This window comes from Cyrtonyx montezumae, unplaced genomic scaffold (assembly GCF_038088225.1).
Source record: "Cyrtonyx montezumae isolate F1298 unplaced genomic scaffold, pur_monq_1.0 scaffold_50, whole genome shotgun sequence".
Taxonomy (NCBI): Eukaryota; Metazoa; Chordata; class Aves; order Galliformes; family Odontophoridae; genus Cyrtonyx; species Cyrtonyx montezumae.
The window spans coordinates 854,855-881,559 of NW_027072057.1; the positions used below are offsets into that span (position 1 = coordinate 854,855).

Sequence of the window (26,705 nt, forward strand, 5' to 3'; positions counted from 1 at the left end):
TCACGTTCATACTAGAACTCACAAGGCATTCAAAATTACTGCTACTGAGTATGTATTTTCTGAGAACAAACATGGAGAAAGTGGATTTTGAGGAGTGTTTCATGTAGAGTTGACTGAAATTTGCATAGCGATGGGACTTAAAAAGCAGACAGAAAAGGTTCTTCCAGTGATGAAACAGTGAGAAAATGAGTCAAGAAAGAGGCAGACAACACTCTAAAGAAAATAAACATATCTTAAGAGTTGTTATACTCTGAAATCTGAAACTGTGGAGTACACTGAATGTAATCCTAACCTTGAAGCTAAACCTGGGCTTTTTGCTTTTTTTCCCTGCTTACCTTCTATGTGACGGGGTTACAGAGAAGCCTAAAATATTTATAGAGTAAACAGTGGAGAACAGGTCATTAAAAAGGGATGCAAATGAACTCAGAAAACTGAGTAATGTTAAGCTGAAGAAGGATTAAGGGAAGGAATCTATCCTTCGACATGCACAGTGACCATCTTAGAGCTTGCAATAGCTGTCCAAAGCCAGCTACTTCAAGAACACATGGAACCAACTGACAATTCCACTTGCACCAAACAGCCCTCGACCATAAAGTATCTTACTACCTTGTAAAAGCTGACAGTATTTCTGTCCTGTGCAAATTCAGTCTCTGCTCAGGATAGTTGCAGCTGAAAAGCACCAGTCTTTGTTCCATACTTTCACTCCTGCCTCTCACAGGAAAGCAGCCTCATCCCCAGCTCCAGTTTAGAATGGTCAACAGCTCAGGAACCAAGCTGCATTTCATACAGATCCAGAGAATGCAGCTAAGGGCACACTGTAGATTCATGGCAGGGCAGCTTTACACTTGATCCCAGTCAGAATTTCCCTTTTTTATAATGGTAGTAATACTATATATCAGCTTTGTACCCACTTTGCTTAGGCATAGATGACAAGACCAGATATAGGGCAGTGGAGAATGTGGCTCTGTTACCTGTCTTTTTATGCATGACAATGGAAAAGAGAATGGAAATAGCTGTAGAAAAAGAGGAAGTGGGAGTGAACCTGAAAACGGAGATTACTCACAGACTGAACCTGCAGCTGCAAGTCATTTTTCTCTTGCAGCAGGGTCACCATTTTCTCCTCCAGATCCTTCCTCTTTGCCTCAGACTTTGCAAGCTCTTCCTTGGTCTTCTCAAACTCTTCCTTCATGTTGGCCATCTCCTTCTCAGATTCTACACTCCTCAACATGGGCTTCATCTTGAAGTACAGCTTCATCCAAGGCCAGTGCTTGACATTCATGAATGCTCTAACATTGTATTGGATTATATAAATCGATTCTCTGAAAATGCATGAAAATAGTACAGGTTATGACGCTGGACAGACTTGGGCTAGAAACAGACTCTTGTTATTGGTAACACAGCATCAGTGTTTTGTTCAGGGAAGTTTTGTGTGAGGCTTCTTATCTCACCTTACTTGTGCTTATTAAAGTCATTTCTAGGCACTGGACTGCTGAATGCCTGGCTCAGTAGCATGAACAATAGTTAAGTGTCAGTATAGCAGGGAGAATTTCAAAATAGCTAAAATTCTCTGCTATTTTCTGATAATCTCTGAAACTTATACTGAGTCTCACAGTGCAAGTGCTCAGGTAAAAACCAGTGAAAACTGACATTCATGTTGAGATTATAAATAAGGGAGTTACTGTAAATTGTGAAAACAATGGCTTGATGTTTTTTAGTCTGAAAAGACAACTACTATATTATTAGAATTTACTAAGACAAAAAATGAAAACAACAACGAAAACTTACTATGGCAGTTCCAGCCCCTGGCTGCACGCAGCCCTGGCTTTGGATGTCCAACCACGCACCCAAGGCCAGGGGACATGGAGCCACCATAGACTCAGTATGCTGTGTTCCAATTGCAGTGCCAGCTTGGTGCACCCAGTGCTGCCACTCCTTCACTCCAAATTTTGTATGAATTGTTCCACCTCAAAAGCATATACATGAAAATATATAATCTAAATTTTCCACATAACATAAACCTTCTCTGTACAAGTGAGAATTCTTCATCTCAGACTGAAATGAAGCAATTAAATAAAACTGAAGTAGAGCAGAATGTGAATCCACTCATTATGATTTCATTAAATCACATCAATTTGTCAGACAGCACGTTCCAAACAGACAATTGAACAAGTACTAAGGTTTGTCTACCTCCATCACAGGGGGCTTTAAAGGTTGAAAATGATTCTAAAGGTTACTACATTCCTGGAGGAAGGGCTCATATTTAAGTATCGTGGACCAGATGCTCAGTCCAACTACTAAACAAACACTGCTAGAATTTGGAATTTTAGAAGTTTCTGCTTTTTCTGTTTCCCCTAATCTTTCCAAATGTCTTCAATGAGGACAGATTTGTGTATGAAATGCGATGCTGCAATCCCAGAATTTCAGTCTGGCACAATGTGACTCTTGTGCTCATGTTTTACCTTCTTGCATTCATCTTTTTAAATTCAATTCTCATGAGATACCCTCTACACATAGCTTGCATATGAGTGATGAGGCTCACAAGCTTCTCGTCTCTCATTTCTTCCAGGAGTCCTAGGAGACCTGCCTTGAAGAACACCTAGAAAATAAAAGAAGGCTAACCAGTTGGAGGGTTAGGCAGGTACACAGTGATTAGCATGTGACCCTGAAGAAAGTTTTGGAAGAAAGTATGAAAAGTAACTGCTTAACAGACAGAGAAATTTGAGGTCGCATACTGTACATAATCTCAGTGTTCCTATGTTTCGTGACAAATCACTCTGTGTATGACTTAATCACACTGTTGTGAAGTCATTTGAGGCATGCTCCAGAGTAAGTTGGGGAAGACCCAGCTTTTCAAACAGAGTTAACTCAGTATGACATTCTACTCAGTCTTCTTACATGTTTCGTATCTCAGCAATCAAGGCTCTGTAAAGTAACTAACAGGTGGTTTGAGAATTAAATGAACACTATAATGTTCATTTAACAGTGTACACAGTTGTTTCCTAATCACCATGAAGGCTGATTTTATATGCAAGAAATAATTTAAATAAATGGTATTTTTTGCCATTAATACATCCACTCTTCCACAGGGACTTCACCTTGGTGTGGCCAAATCTGTATTGGTTGTGGTCCACATCAATAGAGGAAAGAAGCTTTTCTGAAGCCTTTTTGCTGTCAATGAATTGGCCTTCTGGAATGGCGGAGGCATTAAGAATCTTGTACCTGCAATACAGAATGCAAAGTATTAGCTGCAAACAACATGGGAAGAATTGGAACTATTGTATATAATAAGATAATGTGATTGGAAGCTGAGGTATCTGAAAGCAGCTGAGTACACCATCTGAAATCTAGACAGACCGGGCTAATCAGAATACGATAACAAGGGGATATGATTACTCAGCAATGAAATCTGTTAGCTGCATAAAAATATAGCACATAATGACATACAAAACTAACGTGCATACTTAACAGTAATTGTAGATCTAGGAGTTAGGAAGAACATAAGGAGAACATGCCAACTTTCACACCTTATCTTGTTTTACTGACCACAACAAGGCTAGTGGAAAACAAAATAAAACTGTGTGAGAGGTAAAGTTAACAAAATGAATAATACCAAATACTATTGTCAGCTGATACATTTTATAGAGGTTACAATTAGAAAGATTACCAGGATGGAAAAGAAACAATTGACATAAAGAGAAATGCTCACACATCTCCAAGGACTGTGGCTTGCAGGGAAAAACCCCACAAAGGAGAGATCTCCAACAAGAGAACCTTCCTCAGCAGTGGTCAGCCCTTAAATGGGGTTGGGGAGAGGTGGAGCCAGACTCCACCCCTTTCAGTCACACAAGTGAACTGTCTTCACCTGTGCTCCTGTGGCTGACTCAGTGCTCACCTCAGGTGATCGGTCAGTGGTTCAGGCCACAATTCAACAGTTCCCATACAAACTGATAACAAAAATCCACTGTATTCCAAAGGGAACGCACACCTCACAGAACTCACTGGCTCTACAAATCCTACCACTGAATTCTTCAGTTTGGACTAAAAATGACCTGTTATTATTTTTTAACTGCTAGCAACAGTCTTAGCATTTTGCAAGGTAGCTTAATGATTAAGGTAATGCTACATCATGGACAGAATCACCTGATGCTTCTAAAGGGGTTTTCTCAGATTAAAAAATGATGAAGGGTGGCTGTACACTGGGGCACTTCTTATAGTCAAGTAAGAGAATATATAAAATCAAGATAATTAAAATGACACAATGTATTTATTTTTTATTTCAGTCTTCTGCTGTAGCTCCCTCTGAACTTCAGCACATTTCCTTTGTATTGTACAGCAATTTTTGTTTCAGGGTGTAGTGGAATTGCCTGGTCACAGCCTGAAGTAGTGAATGAGCATCTGAGTGACCCGAGTGGAGGAGCCCAGCCCCACCGCTCCCCTCGCTCTCTCCCTCTCGGCGGTGCTTCCGGGAGCACAGATACGCTCAGAGCATGCGCGGGTTGCCCCCCCCTCCCCGGCCCCCTTCCTTCCGGCGCGCCAGTGTTCGAACGAGAGGCGGCCGCGTTCCTTAATTAAACGGGCGCCGGGAGGGGTGAGTTCATTCCCCTTATCTCTAATATCTCTTTCTGTAGCGCCTCTGCCTCAAATAAAGGCTCTGTCACCGCCTTTGCTTGCTTTACACTGGGCCATCACTATTTTGGAGTGTCATATTACCTGTCACGTCAAATTATGATTTGACAGTTGAGATCAGCTAATATCTTACTGAATTAAACATCAGGTTGCAGGGCATATTCAAAGAGATCCTGCATTCCAGACTTCACTTCTTTAAAGTCTGAATATCCTTGTTGCAAAAGGAGTATTATCAATTTCTTGCCATAGAGGCCAGGAAGGGATAGAAGAAGCAAACAGGCTATATCTTTTTGCTGGGAAAGAGCTTTTTACACCAAGTCAACATGGAAGATGCTACTGGTACATTTAATAGCAATAGTACCCAGTTCTGATTCAGCACTTTATAGCAACCAAGCTCAGTTAAGCCAGTATCATTGTCTCCATTTTAAAGACAAGAAAGCAAGTTACAGGATGGGACAAAACATCAACAAAGCCTTGGAGTTTTGAATGCTCAGTCAATACAATCTGAGGAGACTGTGTTAATGTATTATTTTAATATTGTTTTGTAAGACCTATAAGTCTACAAAGCAATATTAAAATAAGACTTTATAAGACTTGTAAGTCCCATAGACTTATAAGAGTAATCTGTAATGCCACTTAACTCATCTGACAAGCATTTTGCATCTCTTTGAAGCAACAAGCAGTGACTACAGTTCGGAAACGATACAGATTCTGACAAATCAAAAAAATCTTTGGTCTGATCAAAGAGGGAGAAGACTGGAGCGATTTAAGATAATATTTATGATAAAGTTCTGTCAATGCCACCAAAACTAGTCTTTTTCAGTGGGTGTCTATGGTGTCACCACATTTGTCACCTGAGCTGTGGGTTTACCAAATTTTTTCATTAACAGACAGTAAGAACTGAAGACATACCGTTGCTTAAAGTCCGCATAAAGGATTCTGCTTGGAAAACCCTTCCTGCAAATTCGGATGCCTTCTAGAACTCCATTGCATCGCAGCTGATGCATCACCAAGTAATGGTCCATTTCACCTTAAACAAATACATATATAATGACTCAATTTTTTTCCCAAAGAATCTCAACATTTGCTAGAATTATAGAATAATTTTCCCTTTTGCTGAAATTCAACAGATCTTGGTTAAAGATGAAGGAAATCGAGGTGCAATATGTCTTCTATTCATAGAAGTTGCAGAGAGCAGCTTCAACAAGTTGAGCTTTGCTACTCATAATATTAGGAATGGCAGTGCTTATAAATCACCACTGGTAAAAGGCATAGAGCTGCATTTCTCAAAAATGGTGGAAAAGTACTTCAGAAGACCAACTGAAGAATCTCTGACAGCAAGAGCATCCTCACTGGATATAGGCAGAGTTGGCACAATATAGAGTGCTACAGCTCTTCATGTTAGAGATTATTTTACCTTGGATCTGCAGTGGAAACATTCATTAAACTTAACCTCAATTAGACTTGAAAGATGGATTCCAAGAATCAAATGGATAAGTAGATTCCTTTAAGCTCTCAGCCCTTTCAACTGCCTGTAGATGACAGCTGAAATTGGAAGAATGATCTCTATCAGATAATCAAAATAATCAACTAAATATCTTAATCTTATTTCCATGGAGCCTGCTTTGGCAGGTGGGTTGGACTAGATGATCTCTTTAGGTCCCTTCCAACCCCTACAATTCTGTGGAAGTACAGTGGACAGAATAAAATATTTTTGGAATCATTTTGTGATGAAGAAATTTCTGTCAGCTGCTATAGAGATTAATTAATGCAGAAGGGCTCATATCATTCACCCTTACCTTTTCGTTGTAATCTATAAATAATATGTACCCAAAAGCATGGTTAGGAGTTGAGCATAATTAGCCTAAAAACAGCTGAAAATCAGAAAATATCCAATTTCTCTTCCTTGACATTTCTTAATTCTGTTCACTCATCACCTCTCTTTTTCTTAAAAGGCAAATGTCATATTTCCTCTGAGTCACTTCTCTCTGAATATTAAAATGACAGCCATATCTGGCAGAATCATTCATTCATGTATATTTCAGTAGGTTTCCTTAATTCCCTTATGCCTACTTTACTGTCAAGACTCTTGCTGTAGTTCCTCTTTCATTACTTCAGGGCTATGAAATGTGGACTTTCAATTTTGGCTTCATTTATAGTCACTGGAGTGAAACAATGTTTTCTAGGATGTGATCCATCTTATTCTAAGATGTATAAAAGGGGCCAGATGAGTCATACCTTAAAATGTCAGCTTCTCTCCATTAAATATAAAAGGAGTTTAGATAAATAACAGTTAGGATGGTTTGACTAGATGATCTTAGAGGTCTTTTCCAACCTTTATGAATCTATGATTCTATAAAATATGAATGTCATACATATGTGTGTTTCCTGTAGTATATTTGTGCTCCTCAAGGTTACCAAGGGAGACAATAATAAGGGTAAGAAATCTTGGAAATTCTAGAGCAGAGCAAACTAACGCTAAACTTTTTTTCCCTTGTATTACTATTGCATCTACTACACCTTACCATTCCACCAGTATCAGGCCTCATAATGAGTAGAGTCCTAAAACCCACACAGGGTACTTAATGGCTCCAAACTGAACTGTTCTTGGAGACTGATTTCCTTGTAAGAGTTTAATTTTTAATTCAAGAAAGGAACAAAAATTTACATCAAAATGCTTTTCAGGTGCAAGTAACACCCAGCAACTTATACAAGGAGTTCTACAAGTGAGGCATGATTTCTTTTACAGTCTTCCAGCTAGAATCAGATGCTAACACCAAATATTTAGAAGCTGTTAAGCTGCCTTTATCTGAACCCAGCAGTTTTGAAAGAGTCACTGCCTTAAAAACAGGCATTTATTAGGAACTTGGTAGTGCTGTTACTCGTGACACACAGTTGTAATACAGACAGTTCTAATATTCATCAGTTCAATATTCATTCTAAAATTCATCAGCTCTAATAAATCTGATCTTTATCGTCTTCAGCTCTGTTCACTCATTAAACAAAGACAGATAAGTGTGGAGGACGATATAGAGCTCAAAATTTTACAGACAAGAAGGGTCGCTTGAACATCAGGAAGAAGTTTGTGTAGAAGCTAAACAGACCGATTCTAGTCAGTTCAGTGTATAATACCTGGTGTCTTGGTCTCATTTGGAATCAAGCAACGCACAAAATGAGGATGGGTACTTCTCAGGTTAGTCATCAGCTTGTTTAGATTTTCCTGTGACAGAACAGAACACAAAGTTTGAGCTCTGAGCTACAAAACTTTTGCATTTTTATTAGTTAGTTTTAAGGAGAAATTCACTTACCCTGAACACAGCAGATACTGTCTGGAAAGATCCCCCCTTCTTCTTAGCACCCTTCTTGCCACTGCCACTATCACCTTGGGAGAAGTACATAGGAGTTGAATAGTTGGAGTAAGCAGTATGCCAATATAAACATTAAATAGTGACTCACCACTGTATGGTAGTTTTATGTGAACTACAGCTAGCAGGTTATCAATCAGCATATGGTATATTTGGGTTACAGATATATGACTTAGTTTACATCGTAATACATGTAGCTTTGGTGGTATGGAACATTGTGGCCTGACATTTTACATTTTAGTCTGTGACACTGGGCATTACTTTGGCTCAAAGGCATATCCTCAACTTATTTTTGTATTTGTTTGTAATTAGGTTATAGGCAACAGGAATGGCTCAGCAGTGGACATTTGTTTGTGAATGAAGTATTCTCTAAAAAAAATATTCTAATGCTTCAGTTAAAGAATAGGAACCTACTCTGTGTTACAGCAGCCCAAAGGCAGGAAACAAAACACAGTCTTTAAAGAATATAAAGTGCTTGCATTTTCCACATATATTTGACACCTGTCTGGGCGATGGCTAACCAGTCACACAAATGACAGTGCAGTAACCAGCAAACATCCAATCCAGTCACTTTGTTTGGGATTTGCTGAGTGTAGCTTCTCTGCACCACATTAATAAGGAGCTTTCTGCAGTTACACGTTTGTATCTTAGTCTTGATATATCTGTGCACCATAGATTAGGACTGGGTTAGAGGATGATAAAGAGCTTAGAGAATACCACAAAGAGGAAAAACAGAAATAGACTTCAGTATTTCCTGCTTTATTGATAAGCACTTACTTGTTTCTGCCCCAGCATAGTTAGAGAAAAGGAAAGACAGCAGCTTCAGGGATGACTTCTGGTACAGCCCCACAACAGTTTCATTCAGGGGGTCCTTGTTCTTCTCAAGCCAGCCAGAGATGTTGTAATCCACTGTGCCAGCGTAGTGCACCAGGGAGAAGTGGGCCTCTGCCTTGCCTTTGGCAGGCTTGGGCTTCTGGAAGTTGTTGGACTTGCCCAGGTGCTGGTCATAGAGCTTGTTCTTGAAAGAGGTGTCAGTTGCCTTGGGGAACATGCACTCCTCTTCCAGGATGGAGAAGATGCCCATGGGCTGGGAGAAACATGAACGCATGAAGAAAGAAAGCAGTGAGGAGAAGGAAAGCGAATAAAATTTCACCTTGCATTTGATTTGTAGTTTGTTTCAGTGACTGTAATCTGTGAGGTACAGGTTCTTAAAACATCAGTAGTTTTTGTAATAATTATTAATAAATATTGTAATATTGTAACACAGTTATTGCTTAGATGCATCTTTGAGTGAAAGGCTTGTAATGCATGTTATGTTCAATTGCTTCAATTATCTTTGCCCTAAGCTCATTGGAATGTAAACCAGTCAAATAAAAATAGGAATTCATAGGAGAGCTTTTAGTGTCCTGTTCATGGGTCTGATGCTGTTGTGTATGTCTGTTACAAGCGATCTGGTTGCAACTGTCAATGTAATCCAATGTAGTCTGATAGCTCCTCAAAAATTTGCAGAAATAATGGATGTGCATGAGTGATAAGATTTTTCTCATCTTATATGGAATGTAAATGGCAATAATCTGGTACGTTAGAATACACATAGCCTTCTAATTTATCATAGAATATATTTAAAATTGGAAATATTTCAATACAAAAATGTTGGCATATTTTTAGACACATCTGAGCTTACATCTGAGCCAAATTAGGAATCTTCTGAGCAGATCAGTTATATCTTTTATGAATCTATGAATCTTTTATAATTTTGATGGAGATACTGATTTGACTTCTATTTCTTTGGATTAGAGGTCATTCTAGGAGTTCCTTCATTTCAATATAAAAATATAATTTAATAAGATTCCACCAGATGCTTACAGCTGGCATCAGCTAGACAGCTGCCATAACTAAAATTAGCCTTTCTCTGGAGCATCAGCTATCAGTGGGTGTTGGGCAGGAATACCATGTTTTGAACAAATCTTTTGCCCACTAGGTTTGTCTGTTCTGCGAGAGCTCAGGGGTTAGGATGTATCCTGCTTAGCTGTAGGTGTCTGTAAAGTAAAATCTAAATCTGAGTTAGCTGTCCAGATTGTTCTAGAATCAGTGGAAGCATACAGACATTTCACAGAATCACTAATGAGGCATAAGTGCTGTGCGCAGCCACTGGTCACTGTCTCTAAAGCAGTGGGAGGTTAATTCCCATTAAGATCACTACCAGTGTAGTGGCAAGGGCACTGATGGAGGGTCCAGGAAGAATTACATTGACAGAACGAGGAACTGAATTCTGTCAATTACTGCAAGGAGCAAGACTACAAATTTCACCTTACTATCTACAATTAAAGGCAAAATTAATGTGCCTCTCTACCTTCCATCCCAGTCACATTGTTAAGAAAATCATCCTTTGTGCAGAGGCAGTGTACTGCTCCAAAATTTTTTATAAACTTGTAATTTTTCAATAGATTTTGGTTACATGTTTAGATTTTATAGATTGCCTATTTTTATGCGTGAATCAATCAACAGAAATACTTGAATTTATTAAGGACGAATGGACTAAAATAGATGACCAGGAAATAAATGGGCTTTCCTAAAAAGAATATTTCTTCTACCTTCTCAATGAGCTCAATGCAGGCAGCCAGGTCCATCCCAAAGTCAATGAACTCCCAGTCAATGCCTTCCTTCTTGTACTCCTCCTGCTCCAGCACGAACATGTGGTGGTTGAAGAACTGTTGCAGCTTCTCATTAGTAAAGTTGATGCACAGCTGCTCCAGGCTGTTGAACTGCAAATTCAAAACATAAAAAAAGCCATTTAGTTTGGAAAAATTATCAATGAGCAAACATACCTACTGTAACTCACATCAAATATCTCAAAGCCAGCAATGTCCAGGACACCAATGAAATGCTGCCTGGGTTGCTTCGTATCCAGCTGTTGGTTGATTCGAGTAACCATCCATAGGAACATCTTCTCGTAGACTGATTTAGCCAATGCTCCCACTGAATTGTATACCTGTAAAAAACAGCGAAGGCAACAGAGAAGATTGAGCTAACTTAAAAACTGAAAGAACTGAACAAAATGAAAAGCCAACCAGCTCTCTAGGTACCTGTTGGACATTTTGCCCTTTAGTCACGTATTCATTCCCAACTTTCACCCTGGGATAGCATAAAGCTTTCAGCAACTCTGCAGAATTCAGACCCATCAGGTAGGCAGCTTTGTCAGCCACTAGGAAGAGATACAGCAAGAGAATACAACATGGGCAAACATGCCTTGATCCTCTAGGAAGTATCTGTTACAAGGAGCCTAGATGGGCACTGTTCAGATGTGCCTGATGTAACGGGAAGCTCATTTCAGCCTCACAGACCATGCATCCCCTCAGCACAGCAGTGTTTAGATGCACCACACTAAGTGCTGCAGCAGAGACTGATATTTTATCAGTGTCCACACAGAGGATAAGTTAAACTAATGACTTTGTGTCACTTGCTCCAACTGGTAAAACTTAGTTTCTGGTAAGGGAAAAACAGTCCTGGCACTCTACTGACTGGGTCTCCTCTTCCTGCCTCATGGAGAGCCCCACATCCTCCCCACCTTCAGTGCCATCCGGTTCTGCCTGCTCCTCCCGCTGCTTCTGCTTGAACTTCATGTTCCCATAGTGCATGACCGCTCCCGTCAACTTGTACATCCCCACCTTCTCATCAGAATTGAAGCCCAAGATGTCCACGGCATTCTGCGGACAGAAGAGGCCAGTCGGATAAGGCTGGAGGAGCACGGCCCACGGCTCAGAGGTGAGATGAGGCCGGGGCGGCCACTGCGAGATGGCAGAGGCCAGGGCTGCCAGCTGGGCCCTCGCTCTGATCCGTCTGGCCAGGATGCTGATACTCCACCGTACTCACATCTGTCGCCAGCAGCTCTTCGCTGTCATCAATGCTGGCAACGGTGATTTCCCCTTGGCTCACATAGGCGAAGTCATAGGGATTGGTCGAGATAAGAAGGAGATCTGCAAGTGTAGAGTTCACTGTTGGTGGTACAGGGGCAGGTCAGAGTGCAAAGGGAACTCAGTGAGCAGAGCCCAGCAGTTCTGGCACTCACCAATGAGCTCTGGCTTCTTGTTGGACATGATCTGGTAAAAAATATGATAGCTCCTTTCACTGGCTAGCTGGAAAGTCACTCTGGATTTCTCCAGCAGATCTAATCAAAAGAGAGATGCCATGAGTCTCCTGGGAGATTGAGACGAGGAATACACAAATTCTGTGCATGTTGACTATCTCCAACTCACAGGTTTCAATATCCGCAGAGGCCAGCTTTCCTGTTGTTCCAAAGTGGATCCGGATGAACTTCCCCTGTTAAGTTGTAGAGATCAACCTACTGTCCAGAGTAACCAATGTAAGAGACACACAATAGATGTCTGAACTCCAACAAAAATGAAACACTCACAAAGCGTGAGGAGTTGTCATTCCTGACAGTCTTAGCATTGCCAAAGGCTTCTAGCAGTGGGTTGGCACTGATGATTTGATCCTCAAGTGTTCCCTAGTTTAGACAGAAAAGGGATCGTAGTAAAAGATCACTACCAGTTGCTAACAAATATGGCAAGGGATACATTGCAAACAGGCAAACAGGTCATTTATACACCCCATACATTATTTTAACCCACAATTCAGTTTTTAACACACTCATTAGCTATCACTCAAGAGTTTTGCCATTGGTTTCAAGAGAAGAGTGCTGCAAGACAGTTCTGTATTTTGTCTCCTTTTTGTACATGCTACTATGTTTTGTGTGTTATATGCAGAATCATAATTGCAGAGCTCAGAGAGTTTATCTTTTGTATGAGAAAAGTGCTTCCACATTCCCATTTACTACTCACAAAGGACAGAACAGATGAAGAAAATGTGAAAAATAGGTTTGTTTGTTTTTTGGAGGTTTCTCAAACACAAGACAGAGAAAACGGTAATCTTTAAGTTTTAAGGAGGAACCAACTAACAAGGGAAAATATAAAGTTTTTCAGTTAGATTCAAACAGCAGCCTTTCAGAGCGCAGAAGAGTATCTTTGGACACACTTTGATTAGAAGGGTACATAGGTGAAGCCTAAAACTCAAATACCAAACTTAGCAAAAAAACAAACAAACAAACAAAAAAAAAACGGGAGCAGTGTCTTTCGGAGGCTGGAGTTCTTTCCTATTCCCTATCTTTTCTTTCCTCTTTTTTTTTTTTTTTTCCTGGATGGGTATGACTGCAGAAGAAAAGATTATGTCAAATTTCAGTACTCAATTGTATTGCTCTTTTTAAATGAAATAAATAAATAAATAAATAAAGGATGAAGAAAAGTTTCTGTGACATTATGTCTCTTCTGTACAGTGCAGTGCAGGAAGGTTACCCAAAACAGAGTCTGTTTTGGGATGACAGAGCAAAGGTTTTCTCAGTGCTCCTAGCAAAGTCACAATTGATCCCTGAGCAGACAGAAAATGAAAATGTTGACATGGATGGTTTCCAAGCAAAGCAAAGAATGAGATAAAAAAAACTATCCGTTTTTAACCAGATGAAAGATTGGCAGCAGAGTTCAAATTGCAGCTCAAATTGCAGCATACTACTAGGAATACGGCGCAGCAGCCTTCAACATCTCGCAGTGGAGTGGCAGCGCCTTTCCCAGTAGTGTCTGCAGGCGGCGCAAATGGTTTACATTAGTTCGGAAGTGAAGAACCCCACAAAACTGAGCAATGTATGAAGGTCCCTCTCTCTCTGTTCCTCTGTCTGTCTCTCATAAGAAGTCTCAGATATCTAGAGTAGTGTCCTCTCACATATCTCTTTCCAAATTAACTTTACTCATTACATACAGGCTGGCCATGAGCCAGCACTGTGCCCTGGTGACCAAAAGGCCAACGGGATTCTGGAGTACATAAGCCCCCTGCTGGGAAGGGGGCTGGTCTAGATCATTAGAGGTCCCTTCCAGTCCCTACAATTCTGTGATTCTGTGATTTTAAGAGATGTACATGTGTCAGTGCAGTTGACTCCACCACCAAAAAGCTTCATTTTAGTGCACGGCTGTAACTTGGGAACACACACAGTAGCATTGTGAATGGGGACAGTATGAAACATCTGAAATCCTTTATACAAGTTCAATCTGCAGTCCTATCTTCAGGACGTTACAAATTTTTCAAGACTGAGAAAGCATTCCTGGGGAATATCATTACTCATTTCCTTTATTTTTGTGCTCTTGCCTGATATCTGATTTTACTCTGTGTCTGAGACTGGATGCCGGGCTAGACAGAGCCATAACTGAGTGTTTTATTTAGTGGTCTTATGAAGAGATTGCTTATTTAGTGACCTAGGAAAAGAAAGATACTACTGAGATTATGAATACCAAATAAATATTCTGTGAAAAAACTTAGAAGAGGGAAGAACAGGCTATTGTCCATCTGAGAACATGGTGACTTTTTTTTTGTATCAATCAGGACATCTTTCAGCTGTCTCCAAGTTTTGCTGAGATTGCTGCTAGCATCGTGAGCAACTGGTGAAAGCTGAGCCCGATAGACACTGAAATGGTGCTGATGGAAAGAGTACTTGTGGTGAAATTGGCTTTGCCATAACAACCCATCAATCACAGACACCTGCTTCTCAGCGAGAAAAAGTATTCAGCCTTGGGACTTCCTTATGCTTCACTGTGACCTCGAGTACTCAAATAGCACACTGACAGGCATCACCCTCTTTGATGCACATACCTCCTCACAGATAGTGGGGACACATGTGCCATGAGGGTGCTTGTTGCTTGCTGTGTGTTAGGGAATTAAACCCATGCCCTGTAAGTGCACCACTGGGCTCAGATTGCAGCAGCTGGGCTGCTCAGCAGAAGGGGACATCAGGGCATGTGCTTTCTTCCCTGGAAGGTTCCCCTTTGAGGTTAATGTCAGGTAAGCGGTCTCAGCTGTCCCACATATGCCCCTTACACTGCCTCTCAGGGCTGTTACACAGATCACAGGTAGAAGAACAGGCCAGTTGAAATTACTATGTGATGCACCTGAAGTTAACTTCAGCGTGAACTCTCTGGAGTCCACAGTTACTGTACTTCCCCTGTTGGGAATGAAACACAATTACATGCCAGCTGGAGACAACTGCTCTCTTGCAAGCGCTCAGCTGCATGCAAATGGCCAGTCTCTCAGCATAGTAATGGTTCAACACTCAGGCAGACTGTCATCACAGAGAAGACTTGTATTATATTCCTACCTATGATAGGAACTTTCTCTGTGTAAGTAAGGATTGAGTCGGAGCTGATACTTAGTTTTTTCCTACATTACGGATGTTTTCTCTTTGGGTAGAATGCTGTATGATAAAACTCTGAAGGGAAGGGAGGGCGAGGAAATCTGGATAATATTCAAGGATAATTTTCCCCAAGGCCAAGAGTGATGCATTCCAACAAAGAGGAAGCCAGCAAAAGTACTGGGAGGCCTGTAGGAATGAATGAGGAGCTTCTGGAAAAAAGTTCGACACAGAATGAAAGCTTCCAGTGAATGGGAAGAAGGACAGGTAGCATGGGAAGAATACAGAGTCTGAGCAGCCAGGGATCAGGTTAGTAAAGCTAAAGCTTGATAAAATTAAATCTGGCAAGGGACAACAAGAACGGCTTTTAAAAGTATGTAAGTGATAAAAGCAAGACTACAGAAAATGTGCGCCCTTTCCAGAAGGAAATGGGAGATCTGGTTACCTACGATGTTGTTCTGGTTTCAGCTGAAGTAGAACTGTTTTTTCCTTCATAGAGTCTGGTAAGATGCTATGTTTTGGCTTTAGGAGAAAAAATTTTTTGATAACACAGATGTTTTAGTTTTTGCTGGGCAGTGCTGCAGAGTCAGTTTCTCAGCTACTTACACTGTCATGCAAGTGAGTGGCTACAGGGGCATGAGGAGAGCTCAGCTAAACAGCACAAAGGGATGTTCCAGACAATATGACAGAATATGGGAAAAGCTTAAAAACAATGGGGACTTGGTCAGGTGGTCTGCTGCTGCTTGGGGACTGGTTGGGCATCAGTCAGTGGTGGTGAGCAATTCAGAAATTAGTCCTTGTAAGGAACCTGAATGTGCACAAGTCCATGAGACCTGATGAGGTGCATCTGAGGGTCTGGAGCAAACTTGCAGAAGAAATTGTTCAGCCACTACTTATCACATTAGAAGTTGTGGCAGTCCAGTAAAGTTCCTACTGACTGAAAAAAGGGAAATGTAAGACCCATTTTAAAAAGAAAAAGAAGGAAGTTCTGGGGGACTATAGGCCAGTCAGTGCCACCCCTGTGCTTGGCATGAAGCAGATCCACCTGGAATCTGCTGAGGCACATTGAAAACAAAGAGGTAACTGGGGAGGAGAGCCATCAAGGCTTCACTAGGGACAAATCATGTCTGAAAAATTTGTTGGCCTTCTATGAAGAAGTGACTGCACTGTGTCATCTACCTGGACTTCTGCAAAGCATTTGACACTGTCCCACATGACATCCTTGTCTCTAAATTTGAGAGACATGAATTTGACAGATAGATCATTTGGTGGATAAGGAATTGGCTGCATAGTCTCATTCACTGTGTTGCAGTCAATGGCTTGATGTCCAGGTGGAGACCAAGAACAAGTAGTGTTCCTCAGGAGCTGATGGACCAGTGTTATTGGACATCTTTATTGATTACATGAACAGTTGGATTGAGTACATCCTCAGCAGTGTTCTGGATGACACCAAGCTAAATACTGTGGTCCACATGCAGGAGGGAAGGAATGCTACCAGAAAGACCTTGACAAACTTGAGAGGTGGGCTTGTATGAACCTCAGAGTTCAACAAAGCCAAGTACAAGTTTGTGTACCTACATCAGGGGAATCTCAAACATGGATGCAGGCTGGGTGATGAGTGCATTTATAACAACCCTGGAGAGGAGGACCCAGGGGTATTGGTTTTAAAAAATAAACAAAACAACACAAGAGGATATGGGTCAGCAATGTGCACTTGTAGCCCAGAAATCCAACCATATCCTGGACAGCATCAAAAGAGTTGTAGCCATCAGCTTGAGGGAGCTGATCCTCATTCTCTTCTCTACTTCCATGAGACCCCACCTACTGTACTACATTCAGATCTGAGGCCACAAGTGTAAGAAGGACATGGGAATATCACAGCAGGTCTGGTGAAGGATCAGAAAGGCTGAAGCACCACTTTTAAAAAGACAGTCTGAAAGAGTTGGGGTTATTTAGTCTGGAGAAGATAAGGCTTTAAGGAGATCTTTTAGCAGTTAAAGGAAGAGGTGCAGGAATGATGGGAAAGGAATCTTTATCAAGGAGTGTTATGATGGGGCAAGGTGTAATGTTTTTAACCTATAAAAGGGGTAGATTTAGGGTAGATAATAAGAGGAAATTCTTCAGTAAGAGAATTGTGAGGCGTTGCCACAGGCTACCCAGGGATGTGGATGTCCTATCTGTGGCAGTGTCCAAGGCCAGGTTGGATGGGGCTTTGAGTAACTGGTCTAGTGCAAGGTATTCTTGCCCATGACAAGGTGTTTGGAGCTAGTGATCTTTTGGGTCATTTCCAAACCAATACATTCTATGATTCTATAATTCTGTTTCTAGGGGTAGAGTTCCACTAGAGTTAAGAGGGATGGAAACTGGGTAGCAGGTTGCTATATAACATAGGTGTGTTCAGTGTATCCTGCTCATCACCTCAGTCACACTTTATTCTACATTGGGAATGAAACACAATTACATGCCAGCTGGAGACAACTGCTCTCTTGCAAGCGCTCAGCTGCATGCAAATGGCCAGTCTCTCAGCATACCATCTCCAGTACTCTCAGAGTACCAAAATAAAGTCCACTTTATTTTGGTACTCTGGCAATGTAGAAATCTGCATTGATAGCTACTGCTCTACGGGCACATTCTCATCCAAACATTAGAAGAAGGTGTCAGTCACATACCTGCATTTTACTAGGCTGTTGGTCTTTCTTCTTCTCACCAGTAACTGCAATTGTTGCAAAATACTGGATGACACGCTTTGTGTTCACAGTCTTCCCTGCACCGGATTCTCCACTGTTGGAATGAAAATACTGTTATGGGAAACTTGAAACTTTTTTACTTCTCTATTTTTTATTTTTTATAATTTTACTTCTTTTTTTTACTCAGAGGGTGGTGATGCTCTAGCTCACACTACCCAGAGAGCTCTGGTTTCCTCATCCCTGGAGATGCCCAGGGCCAGGTTGGATGGGAGTACTAGGCAGCTTGTTCTGGTGGGGGGCAACCAGCACACAGAAGGGGGTTAGAACTTGATGGTCTTTGAGGTCCCTTCCAACCCAAGCCATTTTATGATTCTATGATTACATGGTCAGCTTCGTCACATGTATAAAAATATACTCACGTGATAAGGATTGACTGGTTGTCACGATCTGAAAACAAAGCCACAAGAAGATATTTTCAAATGAGTTGTGGAGGGCTTTTATTCCTCAGAAATAGCTATGTGATTTCAAGAGTAAACAGCTACATCAAAACTGTATTTATCACTTTGTAATCAGTAAATTCTGCTTCAATCTACTTGTGCATTTCTGTATGTACAGCTTGAGCTGTCCAAAATACAGCTTAGAGCAGTGGTTGCTTATAACACTTCCCCACTTATTATTTCCTTTCATATATGTCCAGACCTTGAGTATTGTTTAATTGAAATCAGTTTCTCTTCTGTTATAATTCCACAGTGTTTCTTCAAATTCCTTACTGATTCAATGGGCACAAAACCAAATGGCTAGCTACAGCCTTTCCTTCATTATCTAACAGCAGCACATGGTTAAGGTTGGACAGCCTTTGGCATCTTCTCCCAGGCAACAAACAGGACCCAAGAAAATGGCTACAAGTTGTACCAGAGGAGGTTTAGATTAGGCATAAGGAAAAGCTTTTTCTCTCAAAGTGGTCAGACACTGGAATGGCCTGCCCAGGGAGGTGGTGGAGTTGCCATCCCTGGCAGTATTCAAGAGTTGTCTGGATGAGGAGCTACAAGATACGGTTTAGTGCTTGTGCTTGAGGTAATGGGTGGATGGTTGCTCTTGATCTTGTAGGTCCTTTCCAACCTTGTAATTGTATGATCTTAATGGAGCTCTGTCACAGGACTATGAGAGCTGTTTCCCTCAAACACTGAATAGAAGAGCACAAAAGATACCCAAACTGCTAACCATTCTGAGACCAAGTCAGTCCTTGCCAAATGACTCACCAGTCAGCATGAACTGATAGGCGTTGTCAGAGATGGAGAAGATGTGTGGAGGGGCCTCCTGGCGCTTTTTGCCTCGGTAGCCAGACACTACTTCTGGGTTGTACACCGGCAGCCACTTGTAGGGGTTGACAGTGACACAGAAGAGGCCCGAGTAGGTCTGTGAGGAACAGACACAGCACGTTGACTTCCACTCAGCCTGGCACAGAGGTCCTCTCCAGCTACACTACCCAAGGAAGAGAGCTGGTGGTACTCACGTAGATCATCCAGGCTGCATAACGCTCTTTGAGGTTGTACAGCACAGCGGGTTCATGGAGGTGGGTCATCATGGCCATGTCCTCGATTTTATCGTACTTGGGAGGATTCATGGGAAATACTTCATCATCCCTTACTGTCACAGTCTGTAGAAAATGAAAAGAGAAGAAGAAATTTTAGCTAGGAAACTTTATGGCCTTGATTTGTCATTTATACATGTATAATGAGTGTGACAGTTAATAACACTTACCGTATCATCATACGTTTTAACTGTGACTTTACCACCTTCTCTACTTTGTATGGTACCTTTCACATACATTTGGTTTTGATCCACTACAAAACAGGCTGCCTTAGCATCAAATGGGCGATTCTGGGCTTCAATTCTTTCTTTCTCAGACTTTCTCAAATATGGAGCAGCTTCTCCAAAGATTGCCATCTCTGCATCTGAAGACATGGCTGGAGTTTTCCTGGAGGAATCTGTAAAAGTTTTAGATATCCTGTGTATTTATTTTTTTATAATTTAATATATATAGTTCATTTTGTATTTTATATTTAATAATTTATTATATATAATCTAATAGTTTAAATTTATCGAGAAATTAATCATGTTCAAAGACAAAAAGGAAGAGGAGGGCTAATTCAACCTCAGGAATCTAACTTCTGCCTCAATTTTAAGTATTCATTGAACAAGAGTTCCTTGCAGATAAAAGCAATTTTCCTAAGTTAGGAAGACTTGCTTTCACACATTTCAAATATTTTCAAAGTACCATATTTTGAAGGATGACATCAGTTATCAGTCATTAAAAGATGACTTGATTGTACCAGTATGTACCAGATATTATGTTAGGGATTATTCTAGTGGAAATATTCGTATTAGAAATATTTCTCCTAGTCACTCAACCACTAACTTTCTGTAAAACACTTAGACAAGAACGTCTCATATTTAAGTTCTCTGTGAAGGTTTTTTAATGTAAAGATCTTCTTATCTAAACAGTCCTATCAGACAGGACAGAAGAACATACTGAGTTTCTGGATTCTGGACCTTGTGGGTAAGCCACAGTCAGCATGCAATATTCTTGACCTTATCCCAGAGGAAACTGGAGGGAGGCTAACCTTAGACCCTTCTTGAATTTACTGTGAGCCTCATCTCTGAGCACATACTCAATTTCAGATTTCCGGCAATAGGGCAGATGGCGGAGGGTGAATTTTGATAGTCTACAAATTCCAAAATACCAACTGACACCACAAAAAAAAAATACTTTTTATTTCTTTCTTGTCTTCTTTGCTAAGTGTGTCTGACACTTTTCTTTCTTAATAACTAGAGTATTTCTTACTAAGAATTATGAATATGCTCATATTGGTCAAAATATTTACAGTAAAACTGCTTCTATAAAACAGTCCTTTGCCATTGCCTAGGTGAGCTACGCTCAACTGAACAACAGTAAAATAAGATTGTTAAACCCTTACCTTCAGAGGGTCAAAGAGAAAATCTGCCTTCAGTACCTGTATAGAATGGTTAAAGAAAGGACAAATAAAGTTAAATAAAGAAGAGTTCTTGGTTAGCTTTTAGTTCATATGCATTGAGCATATGCTTTATGAAATGTGTTCACATTTCTTGTGTAGTCTCTTATAACTCTTAAGCTAGAACCAAATCCTACAGAAAGACACATGTTCCTTTCCACATTGCTGTGAGCTGCTGGAAACACATAATGACCAAGAAAAATGGAGCAGTTTTTGCATATTATCCCTATCAATTTCAATTGCCTTCAGACTTAGATTCTTTGCGCGTTTCACAGGTCTTGGAGATACAAAAATTTATAGAAAGCTCTTCAAGAAATAGCATATAATTGTTTGACTGTTACTCTTTGTGTCTGAAGTGCGTTGGATTATTTAACCTTGGCATTGAATGAGTGAGTGAGAATGGTAATAGTGATGAGTTAAAAAAAAAACCAAAAAACAACTATGCACCTACATATTCCAATTCTTTCTATAGCTGAGGAGTTGTCATGGTCAGAGTATGAAGCAAGCAGATGGAACTTACCATGAGATGTGGAGGCAACAAAGAATAAGACCACATTCAGCTGTGGCTCTTTATATGCAACTTCCTACCCACGCAGCATTCGAGTGCTCTATTTTTGGTCAATTATAATTTACATTCTAGTTGTAAATGTGTTGAAGCTGTGATCTGTCTCATAATTACTTAGAGGCAGGATGATTGAAGGTTGTATGGAGTCAGCTGCACTGACCTTCTATTTTTCATGTTGATCCATGCCTAGATGGAGGATTAGGAAACTCAAAAATAGCTCTAATAATGCCAAATAAGGCTACCCTTGGTTTCTGATTTCATAACACTTTAAGACTTAAACAAGCAAGAATTCTTTTTTTTTTTTTTCTTTTCTAACATAATGATCTCTTTACAACTTGCCATTTTAACGGATCCCATCCTGCCCTCTCTATCTGCACATGCTGGTAGAGAAGGAGGCAGATTTGGTAAGATTGATTTTTTCATTCACTATTTTTGTTAACATTTTTGTAAATCATTGTGTAGAATGCTGGCAGGTCTGAGGCCAGTGTAAAGCTTGGGTTAGTGTAAGACAACAGTCATTTTATGGAATACAAGAAAGATTTGCAACCCTAGCCTTTAGGTTTACAACATGCTTCAGGCAAGCTTCAGATCTCATCCCATAGGAAGGAGGCTTCTGTGCTGTTTGCTTACCACATAAAATATGTCATGGAGCAGGCTGAACATGGAACCAGAATATCTTTGACTTGCTCCATTGCAGAGGTGCAGTAGTTTTGGGAGGAGATATAGGGGAACAAAGGCATTACTGCAACTCTGCTGTATACAAGAAGGAAATCAGGAACAGGCTGTCATAAGTGTCTTAAGATGAGTCAGCAGGGAAGAAGAGCAGCCTGGCCAAACGGTGAGCTTTTGCTGAGACTTCAGAAAAAGAAGAGTTTTCAGTCTTTGGAAGAAGAGTCAGGCAGCTCAGAAAGAGTACAAGGATGTCACTAGGTGTCATGGTTTTATGATTTTTGTTATTGGTATTCCACATCAAAACGTCATGTAGTGCATTAGGAGTTAAAGAGTTAATGCTCCAGCTCCATGGATCATCAATAGTTCTGGGTATACCTGTCTCAGAAGAACTACATACCCCAGAGGACTTTGCATTGCTTTGAATTTTTTCTGTTTTCCACTCAGAGGGAAAAATAATGGGAAAAATACTCAGTCATGGCCTGAAACAATGATTGAACACCTGATGGGAATGCAGGGCCACGCCAGGGGGAATTTAGGTGTATGCAGTGTAGCTGAGTAACTGAAGTAGTGGGGCCAGGATCCACCCTTCCCTGATCTCTTTTAAGCGTTTGTCTGCAGGGGCAAGAATGTCTTTTGCTGGAGATTCCTGCTTACCTGACCTTCTAAATGTAAGCTGCTCCTTTTCTTTATTTCTGTGTTTATAGCTGCTGCATTTGAGCTTGTTCTCATTTGCTGTAGCTGAAGACTTTGTTACCCTGCTATTTTTGTAGTACTTTCTGTTCTGTTATAGTGTTGCAGATGTGGTGGGGAATGTTAATACCGAAGACAAGAAAAAAAACCTGAGATTCTCAGTGCCTTCTTCTGTCTTTAATAATCAGAGTAGTTATCTATAAGGGTATTCTTTCCCCTGACTTGGAAGGTAGGGATGGGCAGCAGAATTAAACCTCTCATGATTCAGAAGGAAACAGTTAGTGAGTAGCTGCTCCACCTGGACTCTTTCTGATCCTTTTCTAGTTATTTATTTCTTTTTGTATTATATAGTTAAAACTCCAAGCTCTTTGATGCATCATGAGTTTATACAGTCATGTAATAGTTTCTCTTGGTACTCTATTCTTATTCTGATAGCATGCACACACACAAAAGAGAAACAATCCCTTTCCAAGTACCAAAGCTAATGTTTTCAGAGAAATAGTAATTGCATCTTAGTGACATCTACAAAGTGGTGATGGTCATTTTATAATCTGTTATGTTTGTGGATGCTGGATTTTTTTTTTTTAGTGGGTATTATTTGTTGACATTGATTTCACATGCATTCTAATCACTTGGTTACAATATAGTCAGATGGGGAAACTAGTGAATGAAACTTACTAGTATTTCTCTTGAAATTCATCTTCTATGAAGAAAAAAAGCAACTTATTCTGAATTAGTATAAATAAGGGAGGTGATAGAGTTAACCAGAGTTTTGTAGGATCACCAGTGAGGAGAGTTCTAGCTGGCAATACATAGGAAGTGGTCTAGAATAAGGATCAGCATACATAGCTTCCCTCTACAGGGAGTATACTTACTGTTAGGTTAAGAAGAAATCTCTTATTTTCTCTTTGTGTCCCAGTCACTCTTGTAGTCTGTTCTCGCCATAAGTTGACAGTAGGTCTTCAGAAAGAAAGCTGAAAATGTGTATCCATTCCCAGATAGTCATATGCCTACACTGTGAGTTTGCTGAAAGCCATATATCTATGGGACTGAGGGCTGGGGAGTCAACTCCCACTAACACTTCAAGAATTGAGATTTGTTGACTTCAGGTCTCTAAAAGCTTCGGTAAATGATCATTGCCTGTACAAAATCTAATGGTAAGAAGTGACAAACTAGATTATTGGTGTTATCTCTTCCTTAAATACAAGGGAAAAAAAAAATTGTTAGAGAAGTGTTCTAACTTTAACCACAACACTTATCGCATCTTTGTAGAATTTGCTCATGTCTATATCCAGAAAGAAATGGGTTTTCAGATTCATTGTTGCCATCATTTCAGCTAGAGAGTATTCTTGGAGCATTTACACTGTTCTCATTAGCTGTTTTGGATCAACTTCAAGGTACCCACTATTTAGGGACACTGTATAGAAAGGAAAGGGCAATTGGGTACTGCTACAGAAAAAATTTCTTCAAGTCTGAGTTTGCCACATGCAGAGTTGGGAAGTATCTGCTTGTCAACGGTTTATGGGCAGGTTCAGCCTGGTTCTGCGACAATTGGTGCAGGGGACCCAGGCCCTGGGAAGGGGGAAAGGGAAAAAGGGAGAAGAGAGATGGGCCTAAAAACAAAACAGTGGCAATGATCTGAGGAGGAAAGCTAATTTACTAAATAAGATATCAGAAAGCAAAATAACACAATATAATACAATATACTTGGAATTAAAGCTAATAAATCAAATAAAATGAGCAAGAGAGAGTGTCCGATAAACCGAAGGCCTTACGCTAACGCTGAAGGTGGACAGCAGCGAGCACCCACTGCTGAGCTGATCCCAAAGGAAAGAGAGTGTCCTGTGACTGCAGACAGCTTTTATCTTTCCCTCTGAATGTAAACACGTAAAAATACAAAGCATCGCAAAGTCCTCTGGAGAATGTAGTCCTTCTCTTCTGAGACAGGTATACCTGGAACTATCGATGATCCATGGAGCTGGAGCATTAACTCTTTAACTCTTAATGCACTACATGATGTTATGATGTGGAATACTAGTACCAAAAATCATAAAACCATGACACTGCTTTATGATGTCTTATTTTTTGAGTGTTTAGTATTGTTTTGTGTACTTATACTGCATTGATGTTTGTTTTTTTTTTAATCAGAATTCTCACCAGTCTGTCCTGAAGCATGAGCATGAACACAGTGTGGAATTGTGGTAATAATACCCAGATGTGGAGATAACATCACTGAGAGTTTTTTTTGACTGATTGCTACATATCAGATTCAAGTTAGTTGTGCTTGTTGCAGCATCAAAATTACATAGACTTTTTGCATTTTAGCAGACCAGAGGTCTGGATTTGATCCTCTCTGATCTGTGTTACTAGATAACACTTTTTATTTGCATATGCACATAGATTTGCACTTTAACTGTGTGCATCTTAGATATAATAGAATAAAGTTACTCTACAGTTCAATCAGTCTGACATGATCTTTTCTTTCATATATACTTGTATATATATTATACTTTCTTACATATATACTTGTCAAATTATTGAGCAATGAAAATGATTTTGCCTTTTCTCTTGGTTAATGTTTTAGTTAAAATATTAAGTGGCTAAGAACCCAATTCTTTTTGCAGGCACAATTGCCTACTGATGACTGTGCATAAATGGAATCACTTTTAACCCTGGGATGCATCAAACATGGCATTGCTAGCAGGTCAAGGGAAGGGATAATTCCAATCTTCACTGCAGTCATATGGCCTCCCCTTGAGTACTGTGTCACCACAGTACAAAAAGGACATAAAACTATTAGTGTCCAAAGGAGGGCTACAAAAATGAAGGGTCTAGAAAGGGAGACTTATGGGTGATGACAATCCCAGATGTGCTCACTGCCAGCAGATGAAAGTAACTTGTAATCAGAACCTCTTGGGTTTTAAAAAACATTACTTCCCAATTTTTCTATAGGTAGTGAAAATATGTAAAGCAGCCTCGTACCCCTTCACACTGTTTATCATGTTTCTGGAATACTGAAAATAAAGAATTGGTAACAACAAATAGGAATAGCTGAGAAGGGTTCACACTGTCCTCAGGGTGCATTGCACCTTCAGTCTTTGTCTTGTGTATTGTCCTCTCTGGAAATCTGTGTGAGGAATCCAGAATCGGTCAAACAGAAGAATCCTTCAAAGATAAGCCTGAGTTCAGAGGCTAGACATACCTGTTCATCTTAAATGGCCACAAAAGGTAAGGTGTAGTCTGGAGGCAGTGTAGACTGCAGTGATTGGAGAGGAGCATTGAAAGGTTCAGCAAAGGAATAGCATGGAGTGTGCCCCACAAATGGTGCTTCCTTTCATTTTATGGAGATATCACTGTCCTTTGTGAGCTCTCCATCTCCTATTTATACACTAACATCTTTGTTACAGTGGAGAGCATCCCCTACGCAGGTGATTGGGAGGGATATTATGTTGAAGGAGCAAAAAAATACGAAGGCATGGAAATGTTTTCTGTGTGTGCTTTGAGCATGCTGAATTTTTGGAACATCCCAGCAAGGCACTGAGGAGCTGAATAATCCAGGGGTATAGATGTCTACCTTACTTCCACTTGTCTGAGTAGGGAAATAATGTCTTTTATATTTCATTCTTCCAAAGGAAGCATCTTGTGGTCATGTAAATATTTCCAACTCTATTCCAACAATATTTCCAGTAAGATAAGCTGAACGTTCAAAGCTTATTTAGGTTTAAAAAACAGTGAGACAAACCAAGCAGTTTGTATGTAAAGATTCAGCAGATGTACTAGGAAAATTATTTGAAAGAATATTTTAAGTCTCTTCTAGTAAAAATAACATGTAATTTCTAT

The 26,705-nt window shown here is 40.2% G+C and overlaps 1 protein-coding gene across 1 annotated transcript in view; it reads right to left on the minus strand.

Annotated features, from left to right (window-relative positions):
• LOC136056437 (myosin-13) overlaps nt 1-20,911 on the minus strand; it is a 39,134-nt gene extending 18,223 nt beyond the window's left edge. The window contains exons 1-21 of the mRNA XM_065748633.1: nt 20,885-20,911; nt 19,668-19,884; nt 19,420-19,563; nt 19,166-19,322; nt 18,326-18,353; nt 17,889-18,000; nt 12,406-12,498; nt 12,248-12,311; nt 12,061-12,159; nt 11,865-11,968; nt 11,560-11,698; nt 11,078-11,196; nt 10,834-10,983; nt 10,586-10,756; nt 8,769-9,078; nt 7,935-8,008; nt 7,759-7,846; nt 5,539-5,656; nt 3,096-3,219; nt 2,460-2,596; nt 1,064-1,319 (exon numbers count right to left, since the gene is read on the minus strand). Coding sequence (XP_065604705.1) covers nt 1,064-1,319; nt 2,460-2,596; nt 3,096-3,219; nt 5,539-5,656; nt 7,759-7,846; nt 7,935-8,008; nt 8,769-9,078; nt 10,586-10,756; nt 10,834-10,983; nt 11,078-11,196; nt 11,560-11,698; nt 11,865-11,968; nt 12,061-12,159; nt 12,248-12,311; nt 12,406-12,498; nt 17,889-18,000; nt 18,326-18,353; nt 19,166-19,322; nt 19,420-19,563; nt 19,668-19,871 — 2,691 coding nt within the window. The 5' untranslated portion in view covers nt 19,872-19,884; nt 20,885-20,911. The remainder of the gene's footprint in view (nt 1-1,063; nt 1,320-2,459; nt 2,597-3,095; nt 3,220-5,538; nt 5,657-7,758; nt 7,847-7,934; nt 8,009-8,768; nt 9,079-10,585; nt 10,757-10,833; nt 10,984-11,077; nt 11,197-11,559; nt 11,699-11,864; nt 11,969-12,060; nt 12,160-12,247; nt 12,312-12,405; nt 12,499-17,888; nt 18,001-18,325; nt 18,354-19,165; nt 19,323-19,419; nt 19,564-19,667; nt 19,885-20,884) is intronic.
• Between the last annotated feature and the right edge of the window lie 5,794 nt (nt 20,912-26,705).